Source organism: Salmo trutta, chromosome 23, assembly GCF_901001165.1.
Source record: "Salmo trutta chromosome 23, fSalTru1.1, whole genome shotgun sequence".
In the NCBI taxonomy this organism is placed as follows: domain Eukaryota; kingdom Metazoa; phylum Chordata; class Actinopteri; order Salmoniformes; family Salmonidae; genus Salmo; species Salmo trutta.
The window spans coordinates 41,417,106-41,430,210 of NC_042979.1; the positions used below are offsets into that span (position 1 = coordinate 41,417,106).

Genomic DNA, 13,105 nt, shown 5'->3' on the forward strand with positions numbered 1-13,105 from the left:
TGCAAAGCTCTTAGAGACTTACCCAGAAAAACTCACAGCTGTAATCTCTGACAAATGTGAATCTAACATGTATTGACTCAAGGTTGTGAATTCTTATGTAAATAAGATATTTATTTTTCAATAAATTAGCAAAAATTTCTAAAATCATATTTTGAGTTTGTTATTAAGGGATATTGTGTGTAGATGGGTGAGAGAAAACAGATTTCATCCATTTTGAATTTAGCCTGTAACACAACAAAATAAGTCAAGGTTGTTGAATATTTTCTGAAGGCAGGTACATGTAATTAGTGTGGATAGGTACACATTATTGTGGGTACTAGGTAGACCTATGGATTACCATGTAAATGGGTGGTTGACATAATGGCAAACACAATATAACTTCATTTAAATTGGTTAAAATTGTGACATTACTAAAAGCTTTGTTTTTTAAAACCTTGGAATAGCTCATGAGTAAATTCCTCCAGTGTTTGTGTTTTTTCTCTCATAATTCTGAGCCACATGTGCTAATTGTCCAATGTTGTGTCGGTCCCAGGGAAGATTGTGGAGCGTTGACATTAAATTAACATAAATTAATAAAAACATAAATACAATTCCCTTCACCTACTCTTGTACTTATGACACAGAAGTCATAAGTCTTCCCTGTGGTTCAGTTGGTAGAGCATGGTGTGTGCAACGCCAGGGTGTGGGTTCGATTCCCACGGGGGGCCAGTACAAAAAATAAAAAAATAAAAAAATGCATGAAATGAAATGTATGCATTCACTACTGTAAGTCGCTCTGGATAAGAGCGTCTGCTAAATGACTAAAATGTAAATGTAAGTCTCTTTCAAGAAACAATAGTTCCCAAGTCCATTTGTGATATTTCAAAAATTACATTATGTCCTCAAAACCAATGTCCAAATGGTGTGACACAATTCTGTGATCAAACAACGAGCCAGCATTTGAGCACCATTGGACGGGGAAGGGTTCTCTTGTAATGAGGAAGTACAGAAGACATTGCTGGAGCACATAGTCAGAACAGATTGGCAGCTTTGTTGTATGTTGTGTATTGTCCACGGGGTGAGCGCAGTAAATAAACATTTAAAAAGGTGTTGTCTTGAACAAAATGTTAAGGCAGGTAACATGAGGCAGGGAACATCGTCAATAATACACAATTAAACAAGTTGCTTTCTATCTACATTTTTATCTGTGAATCAAATTCAAAATGTATTGGGGGAAACACTTGGTTATAGTCATTAGATGAGGAAATTGTGTTTTTCTATTTAAATTCTAGAATATAATTACTGATTTAAAAACAGAAGCAACTAATAATTAGTAAAAATAATGTTTTTGTCTATTGGGGAATCAATAAACCTATATATTAGCATGAATTATAATGTCACACCAGAGGACAAATTCAAGGCTATAATGCATGAAATGTTAATTAAATATGATTTTTTTTCAATAAATCGAAGGTGGCCACATAACATTTTTAATTGTTTAGACTGTTTATTGCAACTGTATGTTTTGTTTACATTAATTTTACAATACATATTTTTTTCACTTTTGTTTTGGCCATATGGCAACTACTTAAATACATATACATACAGTGGCTTCAGAAAGTATTCACAACCCTTGACTTTTTCCACATTTTGTTGTGTTACAGCCTGAATTTAAAATAGATTTTGTGTCACTGGTCTACACACAATACCCCATAATGTCAAAGTGGAATTATGATTTTAGATTTTTTTCCCCAAAATGTATTAAAAATGTAATGCTGAAATGTCTTGATTCAATAAGTATTCGACCCCTTTGTTATGGAAATCCTAAACAAGTCACATAATAAGTTGCATGGACTCACTCTGTGTGCAATAATAGTGTTTAACATGATTTTTGAATGACTACCTCATCTCTGTACCACAGGAGGTTGGTGGCACCTTAATTGGGGAGGACGGGCTCGTGGTAATGGCTGGAGTGGAATAAGTCGAATGGTATCAAATACATGCTTTCCATGTGTTTAATTCCATTCACTCCATTCCAGCTATTAATATGAGCCGTCCTCCCCTCAGCAGCCTCCACTGCTCTGTACCCCATATTTTATCTGCAAGGTCCCTCAGTCGAGCAGTGAATTTCAAACAGATTCAACCATAAAGAACAGGGAGGTTTCCAATGCCTCGCAAAGAAGGGCATCTATTTATTTATCCTTTATTTAACTAGGCAAGTCAGTTAAGAACAAATTCCTATTTACAATGACGGCCTGCCAAACCCTCCCCTAACCCGGAAGACGCTGGGCCAATTGTGTGCCGCCCTATGTGACTGCCGATCAAGGCCGGTTGTGATACAGCCCAGGATCGAACCAGGGTCTGTAGTGACGCCTCTAGCACTACGATGCAGTGCCCTAGACCACAGCGCCACTCGGCATGGTGAAGTTATTAATGATGTCAACGATTGCAGCGTCATCCAAAGAGCAGACAAAGATCAGGCCATTGGTTGCTACGCAACGACTGACTGCTTCCGTCCCAGAATACCACCTTAGTTGTGCACTGAAGCTGGTACAGGGTGATTGAACAGCTCCCAACAGCAAAGATGTTCTGGCTGGTCTGGTCTGGTAGATAGCCTGGCTGGTTTTAGCTAGTAGTTGGTCGAGCTGGTTTTAGCCCCTTACAGAAAAAAAACCGCATGATTTCATGTGAAATTTTACATGATCACATGTGTGTAGTTTTATATTAATCACATGTTGCTTTACATGTTGCCTCATGTTATCACATTAACTTCACATGAAAACATGTATTTTTACATGGCCAGGTGACATTCATGTGTTTTTTCTAGAAGGGGCTGGTCAATCAGTTACCAGCTACCATGTCTCAAAACCTACCTAGAGCTAGCCAAACTGGTTAAACTGGTCACCAGGTTGAGCTGGTCAAGCTGTATTTTCCAGCAGGGTATGTTTTAAGGACATGTATTCCAAAGTAGTACCAAACTTAAAATCGAGCACAGGAAATATACTTCACAACTGGATTAATCTGGTGAAAATTTTATTGAACACTAAAATAAAAGGAATGATGGTTAATACAACTGTAAAACATCCACATGTTCATCTATACCCTTCAAAGCAATACATCTGTTGCCATGATAATCTGCTTCATTTTCCAAGACCGCATCATAACCAATGATGTATATAAACCCTGGATTGTTGACGGTATGTATCGGCCATATTGACACTCCCCTGTAGGCGCTGTCCTCCATAGGAATGAATGGAATTGTACAATATTTCAATGTTTCAAGGACAAAATGACATGTATTTAAGTATTTTGTTGTAGTAGTGGGGACAGTAACATTAGTAATCTCAAAAAACTATACTTTTAAGGAAAATGCTATATATTTTTTACTTTATGTTTAGCTCACATGATATAATTTAAAAGTATGCATTAAGGTGTCTGTAATAGAATAAATGTGGCAAAAACGAATGTAGATATTAATAAATGAATAGCTTCCAATGGTGGGGGGAGTGCCAAGATGGAGGCACGGTGGCTTCAACATAACACCCCTATCAGTCATGTAGTGTTTATATAAATCACTGATCATAACCCTTTGAAGACTGCATTCTTTAGCTTTACCCTCTCCGGACCTTGCTACATGTAAAAGCTATTCAAAGACAAACATTTGAATCATTAGCATAAAAAATTAAAAATATTAGATTGTCTATAGATCTTTTGGAGCATACTCACAGAGGCAGGGTAACTGTAAATAGGCATCACTGATCCTATCACTATTTCCTTTGGCTAAAGTATCTTGTCACCTTGGGACTAACTGCTTTGAAAGCGGTAGGAGATACAGGTCTCTGTCTCCCATCTGTATAGCTGTAGGAGATACAGGTCTCTGTCTCCCATCTGTATAGCTGTAGGAGATACAGGTCTCTGTCTCCCATCTGTATAGCTGTAGGGATGTCTTTTGCTTATAGCAAACACAATTTGCTAAATTCTGCTGTAATGACAGACTCTCCCTGGCGCCAGTACAAATGACACTCTGGTGGCAAAGTGTTGGTAGTACATGTCCTAATTGATGACGAGGCTTCCACTGACAGTAGGCTATTTACAGTTGCACTTTACCATGTGTGTTCTGGGAAGACATCTTGTGAGTGCACAACATGTCAAACTTCAAGTTTTTTTTATCCTACTTTTGAAATGTCCTCTTTGCATGCATGCAGTTTGGTTTCATATGAGCACCTTTATATCTTATCATATAGCACCATTTTTTATAGTCAATTCCCCCCCCCCCCCCCCGTTTTCAGTCTAGGACCCAACTGTTGGCATGCATAAACTTTTTTTTTAAAACGTGTTTTTTCCTCAGATAGGTTTTTTTCTAAACGTTGCAATCTTTTACAAACATTACAAGGCAATAAATGGATATTCATACGGTACCACACATGTAGAACATGAAGTATTACAGTACACAGGTTAAAGAAAGTTCTAGAATACTAAACAATTGCTTTCTTGTTTTGAGTCATATAATATTCTATAGGACACGCTAATGTTGTACATTACATTTATCCAAAGATACACTAAACATTTTTGCTTCACTATTTCATTTTTATATCATTACCATAGACAGTTATAGTTTGAAAAATCCCACTGCAGTAATGCCATGATAAACACAAAAGCCAAAAGAAACAAACCAACAAAGCTTCTTCAATACCCAGACTTTTTCACAGCACGCTACCTACACAACAATAAATTAGAAACATATGTAAATACGCCATCACTTTTCCCAAGTGAAGCCGGGACTCCTTTTCTCTTCATTGTCACTACTGCAGTTAGGTGGTTAGTAGTGTTTTGTGGAGCTCAAGTGCTTAGTAGCCTATGCTTTTGAAATGATCATCTCCTAAACATGCTTGAACATCATTGCTGTTTTGTGCAATAGAAATCTGTTGCAATAAACATATCCGTCTTATTTCTTTCACAAGATTGACAGGTAATCTTTTCCATTTGTTCTAAAAACAAATAAAAATGATAATCCTAATCAAAACAATACCATCAAATTGTAAAGAAGTTTTAAGGCTAAAAGGTCGTAAACCTTTTGTTCGGATGATAACAGTCCAAATTGAATTCATTCAAGTGATTTATAAGAGACCAACTCAGCCTTCAATGATGACCTTGCTTGCTCTTACAAAGACTTTTTGACCATTCAAACAGCTGCCTAAGTTTAGTTGGATATCAGGCCGACACATGATCTAGTATGGCTTTCAGGCAAGCTAAAAATACGGAATAGTCAATGAAATTAATTCTAACCGTGTCTTTCTTGGATAATACCGGTACGTCACTGTATTTTCTGTGGAGTCAATTGTGAAATACAAACGTCCTTAATAGAGTGCAAAAATAATAATAATAATAATAATAATAATAACTACAGAAAGCATTACATAATATACCAGACAAATATAATGGAATAAAACAGTATAATATATCTTTCATCATTAATTCCATAGAATTTATCATTGACTTAATTTCCTATATTTTTGTTTGGTAGAATATTAAGGAAGAGGATACCTGTGTGCACGTAATCTAAAGTGCTTGTTTGGTCATGTTGGGTTGATAGTTCCACCCACGTGAAATGGTTCAGGGACATTTTTGCAGCAAGATCTGGAGCATTTGCAGTTATGTCAAAACAACATATTTTTTCTGTAAGTGATTAGCTCCAAATGTACAATAATTGAGTACTTTGCATTGGAAATGATAACCTTGGCTGCAACCATAAGGAGCTGTAAATTCATCGAATTTTCTCATCATAACGATACCACTACAACTTGTATTTAATCCTTAAACTTGACAATCAAACAAGACAAGTTACACTCAAAGAACGTTTTGTCTTAACCATACGCCTACAGCAGTCAGAAAGGTATGGACATTTCATTTTGTATAATTTCACAAGAAAACAGAGAACGCTCAAGTATATTTACTAAATTGTGAAAACTTTTTGAGAATTTAAGGTAGATATCAACCCCGTTGGACATTGCCATTGCTAGCTGCCCTTATTATTACAACGACCCAATCCAAGTAGACAAAACAATGCCATTACTCTGTAAGACCTTATTTCAAATGGGTCACAGTGGGTTCAGGTAAAACATGACTAAGAGCAGAAGGGTAGGCTAATAACTTCATGGCCACTATCTGGGTCAGTTTATCTTTAAGTGCAGCTTTTTTTTGGATTAAAATAGGCGATATCAACATCTAGCAGAAGATTAGCCTTATGGTGTGGTAATTTAAGTGCATGATTGTCACGTCAAAGTTTAACCAATACATGGATCATGTGGTCCCTCCATGTAAATGAAGTAATAAGCAGTAGAGGGAAGTGCTGCTTTTTTAAAAGTGCTTTCTTAGGAAGGCTTGTGTTTTAAAGAGCAAATAAGCTGTGCATCCCCACTCATATTCTCTCTCCATCTCCAAGAGAGGAAAAAAAGCCATTGTTTATAGCCTAGGCCAAATTTTCTCTTACTTTGCCCCAAAGATACTGTGATAATCAGCCTTATAATCTCAAACACAACATCACGGGGCATCTGCACTCTAAAATATTGATCTAAATTAAAGCGTAAGGGAACTAAATGTTATATATATATATATATATTACACATTTTGATTAAGTATGAGAATCCAAACAAATGTTGGAGGAAAGTTGTGCTTCAAATTATTTTTCTATAATGAGTTGTAAAACGTTTAATGTTGGAATAGGTGAATGCAATCATTCAAGTGGAATTTCCATACCACACATTAACACTGAATAACCAGACTATTCTTGAGCTTTTCATGCACTATGGTTAGGATTGCTACCACTAAGAATTAAAAATAAATACTGGTCTTTAAGATATCAAAAATCATAATATTAAAGTTTTGTTTTAGAGAAAATGATTTTTAACATTGTCTTTTTTTTTTATTGACCTATCCTTTTTTCATAATATACAAAGTACCTCTTTCCTTGAGATTCAAGATTCAGTCAACTGCATTCATTTGAAACCACAATATGCCTTAACACAGACTGTGGAAACCTATGCGACAGTAGCATGATGCATTCTGACTTTCCTATTAGCTTGTTCTCTCCAATGGATCTTCCTTGCGGGACAAAATGTACAGAAAATTACATTTGTCCATTTAAGCTCTGCAGAAGAACCACCGTTTTATAGACTCTGTGCAAGGGGGCATAGTTGCTAGGGAGTTGCAGCCAAAAGGAAAACAATGAAGGAATATGAACGCCTATTTCATACATCCTTTATCACCAGATGCTTGGGAAAGGTAAAATAGGAGTTTCAGCACAGAATGTTGGTTTACAACTAGTACAAACAATTGTTAAGCCCTTACTAGCACTGCAAGATCATTTGTCTAGCAGACATGTGAAGAGGTGTTCAGAGCAATGAGGTGTATCCTATGTGGATTAGCTAGGTCATCATCATATGATATTTCATATCACTGACCATATCAGCCCCATCATCATATCTGGCATTAAGTCTATGGAGCGGTTTCGTGGACACAGACCCTAAATGGTGAAAATTATTAATGGATAAAAAAAATTTAAAAAAAAAAATCGATACAGTTACATATCGCAATATTTTTGGACAATATTATAGATATTTTTTTGCTACCGTAGATAGCATTAGCTAGCGCTAGTCGGCTGTACCTGTGCCAAAACTCTGGTATCTTTCCTCCTATAGCTTTTTCTCCATCTTGTTAAATACTGAGCCAACCTGTTTTCAGCCATTTTATTACCCTGACTGATCAAAACTTGTTTACTCATGACACTCTCTTGTTTACTCTGTAGCAGACATATGGTGAGCAATACATTTGGAACATCAAATCGCAATATCGAATCGCAATACATATAGAATCGTGAGATTATCGCAATACATATCGTATCGGCACCTAAGTATTGTGACAATATCGTGAGGTCCCTGGCAATTCCCAGCCCTAGTAAAAAAATGTATAATAAAAGCTCCAGAGGTCTAAAATGTGGCAACAAATTAGATGTGGAGGAAGACAGAATATCACCTGTCATTTAAAGATCTCCGAGGTACCTGTGACAAGGGCTAAACTGTCTGCTGCCTAACCAGCCTCTACGTGTGTAGAGACTCATTATAAACTGGGCGGTTCGAGCCCTGAATGCTGATTGGCTGACAGCCATGGTATATCAGACCGTATACTACGCGTATGACAAAACATTTATTTTTACTGCTCTAATTAAGTTGGTAACCAGTTTATAATAGCAATAAGGCACCTCTGGGTTTTGTTGTAAATGGCCAATATACCATGGCTAAGGGCTGTGTCCAGGCACTCCGTGATGCGTCGTGCCTAAGAACAGCACTTAGCCATGGTATATTGTCCATATACCACACCCCCTCGTGCCTTATTGCTTAATTAACACATAGGCAACAAAGCCTATATCAATAAAGATGATCTGTGGTAGGAGCTTTTCTCAGCATGACTTGAGACTAAAAATATTGTATAGCAGATCATCAAAAAATCCAGGTGAGAAATTTGGTTTTCACTTCAAATTAATTTGTTAATATGTTAATAAATGACACAGTCAAATGCATTAAATAACTTTTAAAATACACAATGTGATAATGATAATTTGGGGACACACAGACTAAGTTGCACCTGTTAGTAGTAAGGGTACTTGGGGTGTATTGATAGCTGCATGGGCTGGATCTCAATGTTTCAAGTATCATTGCAAGATTTGTGAAGGCATCAGAATTTTTACTGACATTCTGGAACATGAGCAGTTTTAAGGCTACACCAAGACTCCGTTCCAAATGTCACCATTTCCCCTTTATAGTGCACTACCTTTGACCAGAACCCTACAGGCCCTGGTCAAAAGTAGGGCACTATACAGGGAATAGGGTGCCATTTGGGATGCATCCCAAAAACATGGAATGAACATCTACTGTGCTCGGTGGTGCGATAAAAAGTAGATTGCATGAATAATAGCCTATCTTTCTGTCAAAGCTGTGTGTGAATGTATATGAGATGATGTAACACTACAGTTAGAACTAAGTAAATTACAGCATCACTGCTGATCAACAGTTTCTTGATTGACATCTCCCACTTTATATATCATATCTAAGCCCATGAATCATATCTTTCATACAGGCATTAGATGGTTATTTTGCAGACAGACATTGTTTAAAGATACATATTCTCATAGTAGTGTAGCATAGCTACCAGTCTGTTTGAGTTATCATTCCACTCTTTGCTATGTCATGTCATGTTTGGCATGGCACAGAGTACAAGGGGTGGAATGTTAGCAAAACAGGTTCTGGAGTTCAGGCTAGTGGTAGTGTGCATTTCTATCAAGTTATATTATTATTATTATTATTATTATTTGGTTAGTGCCCAAACCACACAGATAACAATACCCAAAATCCTTCATCCTTGTTTATTCTATACTAAGATTAAATCCTCAATCATTAAATACTAACTACACAGAGCAAATTATTGTTGATGTTTAAACAACAATATCATGTCTAGCCTTCAGCAGTAAATCTTACAATACACCCCACTGCCAATGCTGGTGGAATACCGGAAGTTGTACACTATGTCTCACCCTGAGGTATATGGGGCTCATCTTTTTTAATTCTTCACTCAAGCAAGCACATGCGCACACGCACGTACATTCACACACACTCTGCAATTCTTTAAATGGACAGTCGACACACAACGAAACATTTTTCTACGCTTCATATAAATGACCTAGCTATATCGTCATCTAGCATTTTGTATATCCGTTTTCATTGTGCAAGAATAGGCAACCCGTCCTCCTGCACCGATTTCAAAACGGATGCCATAAATCTAAATATACGAATGAAACACAATAACCATGAAAAAAAAATGTAAAAAGTGCTAGTTGACAATAGTCATACAGTACAGTATTATAGAGGTACATTGAGAATACTTTTTCTTATAAACTAGGATATTGTCACGTTTACCTTTTCCGTTTTAACCCACCATCACTAGACACCTCTAACAACCATAGTATTCCATTGTCAATCCTCTTGGTCTTCACCGTCTTCTCGAGTCTCTGTCCTCTTCTCGTGACAGGTGAAAATTCGCCGCATTTCTCCCTCATACCTGATGAAATTCTCTCCAAATCTGGCCCAGGCTTTCATGGGAACTGTGATGGTGTTTCTGTACGGCTGTCTTACCTCGCTAATCTTCAAAAAGACACCGTACCGGTTGGAACCAACGTCGAAATAAAACCTCTTATTGTCCACTCGAAAGGATTCTGCCTCGGGAAGCTCGGGTGATTCTTCGTGGTTTCTATTGCCTCTTCCACGTTCATCCGTGGCATCACCATCACCGTAGTCTTCAATCAGCTGCGACAGTGCATCTCTGAATTCGATTAGTCCTTGAGCCGGCAACACTATGGTCTGCTCGATACCCTGGCCGTAGTAACCCATGGTGCCATGTCCTCTGCTGACAGTCTGTCTGATACGGAGGAACCTGCCTCGCTGATTCTCTTTCAGATCCAGATAGTACTTTCTATTGTCCCTCTCAATGAATTCACTCTTCAGGACGCGATGAGTATGTTCCTCAGACACCGCCGAGCCGGTGGAAGATATTGATGCTGCGTGGTGGTGATCTTGCTGTCTTCTGCGGGAATCTTGGGGGCGGCCCTGGCCATTGCTCTGCTCTTCTGGACGCGGTACCAGGCCACCTCTCAACCCAATGTGAGCGTAATAATCGATGAAGTCCCCCAGGCAATATCGTAGATCGGGTGCCATTGACATGGACAGCGTTAATTTGCTCTTTCTGATGTTATCATGGCGGCCTCTTCCAATCCAAACCTCTGCAATTTTTAGGAATCTGCCCCGTGCACTTTGTTTTACGTCCAAATAAAATCGTTTCTTCTGGATATCGACACGTTTAGAGGCAAGCTCCTGAATGTCTATGCCCTGCTGCTGTGTGCCAGGGTGAACATACTGTTGAGGATATGCGCCTCTCGTCATAGAATCTGATGTAATCCTTCCTCTGCCTCTTTCCATCCCTCTTGAACACGTATCAGCCATAATTATTTCGTTTCCAACACAGTTAGCACACGAAAAACATTTGCTTATCCATTAAAATAGCCAACATGCTGTCTTTCAGGTTAACGTTAAGCATATTAAAAATGTAGCTAGCTAGCCTGCCAGCTTGTGGCTATAGTAGCCTAACACGTTTGAAAAATGCCTCGAATGGAGGTAAAAATGGCAGATAGTAGGCAGGAGTCGTCAGCAGATCGAGTTTGTGTGTCCTGATTAAAAGGTCAAGCGTTAACGTTTGGTGCCATTTCCATCGTAAACCTTGGCAAGCCGGGTTACCTAGCTAACCCCCTTTCCCTGCATCTGACACTTCTCCCCCGTCTGCTATAAGAGGCTATGAAAGCTGCTAGCCTACTGAAATGAAAGGAGAAAATCGTCCAATCCAGGGTCTCTTGCTTCGGTAGCAGCGGCTTGATGAGCCCAATGAACCCACCCACCAAGCACGGACCAACGCCAACGTCTTTTGGACGTCTTTTTTTGGTCCTGTCCGGATAAGCCATTTTTTTGTCTTTTTTTTTTTTGGTGAGGTCTGGACCGGCCTTGATTTCAATGTCCGGACCACATTTGGCACAAACCTAGGCGTCTATAATTGGTTCAGATTTGGTCCAGTCGAGACCTGCCTTGATTTGGTCTCCAAACATAGACATCTATGATTGGTTCAGATTTGGTCCAGTCATTAAAGAAAAGTTGAATATAGTACAGTACAATGTACTGTATTGTACCCTACTTTACTCTAATGTACTCTACTAAACTAAACTGTACTGTACTCTACTGAATACAACTCTACTGTCCTGTACCATTCTCTACTGTGCTAAACTGTGGCATACTGTACAGTCCTGTTCAAACGTGTGAAACAGCCTAGACATCTATGATTAGTTCAGATTTGGTCTGGTCCTGACTGATCAAATTTGAACTTGTTTGGGGTCGGAGCTCATTAGAATAATACCAAGCATGTTTTGCAAGTGATTATTTTTACATTTACATTTTGGTAATTCAGTAGACACTCTTATTTTCAACATCTGTAAATTATGTCTTTTCAACTTTCATTCAGAACCGAAAATGAACCTGATTTCAACATCCGGATAATACATATTTTCCAATCAAATCAAATGTTATTTGCCACATGCTCTGAATACAACAGGTGTAGACTTTACAGTGAAATACTTACTTACGAGCCATTTCCCAACAATGCAGAGTTAAAAAGTATGAAACATTTGCAAAATTAAAAAAGGAAATAGTAACACAACAATAACTAGGCTATATACAAGAAGTACCGGCACCGACTCAATGTGCAGGGGTATGAGGTGAGGAAATAGTAACACAATAAAGTTACAATAACAAGGCTATATACAAGGACTACCGGTACCGAGTCAATGTGCAGGGGTACGAGGTAGTTGAGGTAATTTACATAATATGTACAGTACATGTTGGTAGGGGTAAAAGTGACTAGACAATCAGGGTAGATCATAAACAGTAGCAGCAGCATATGTGAAGAGTGTGAAAGTGTGTCTATGTGTGAGTGTGTGTGTTGCGTCAATATGCATGTGTGTGTATGTGTGTTGGAGTGTCAGTGTAGTATGTGTAAATGTGTGGGTAGAGTCCAGTGAGTGTGCATAGAGCCAGTGGAAGAGTCCATGCAATATATATATATTTATATACACACATACATATACTACCGTTCAAAAGTTTGGGGTCACTTAGAAATTCTTGTTTTTGAAAGAAAAGCACATTTTTTTGTCCATTAAAATAACATAAAATTGATCAGAAATACAGTGTAGACATTGTTCATGTTGTAAAAGACTTTTGTAGCTGGAAACGACAGATTTGTAATGGAATACCTACATAGGCGCACAGAGGCCCATTATCAGCAACCATCACTCCTGTGTTCCAATGGCAAGTTGTGTTAGCTAATCCAAGTTTATCATTTTAAAAGGCTAATTGATCATTAGAAAACCCTTTTGCAATTATGTTAGCACAGCTGAAAACTGTTGTGCTAATTAAAGAAGCAATAAAACTGGCCAGCTTTATTAAATAGTACCCGCAAAACACCAGTCTCAACGTCAACA

General features: G+C 38.1%; 2 protein-coding genes across 2 annotated transcripts in view; both read right to left on the reverse strand.

Annotated features, from left to right (window-relative positions):
* Positions 1 to 13,105, reverse strand: part of tex15 (testis expressed 15, meiosis and synapsis associated) — a 36,868-nt gene that overhangs the window by 17,435 nt on the left and 6,328 nt on the right. The gene's annotated exons all lie outside the window — the stretch shown is intronic.
* purg (purine-rich element binding protein G) lies at positions 9,050 to 11,425 on the reverse strand. The gene has a single exon (XM_029710345.1). The coding sequence runs from the start codon at positions 11,025 to 11,027 to the stop codon at positions 10,005 to 10,007; it is 1,023 nt and encodes a 340-aa protein (XP_029566205.1). The 5' UTR covers positions 11,028 to 11,425; the 3' UTR covers positions 9,050 to 10,004.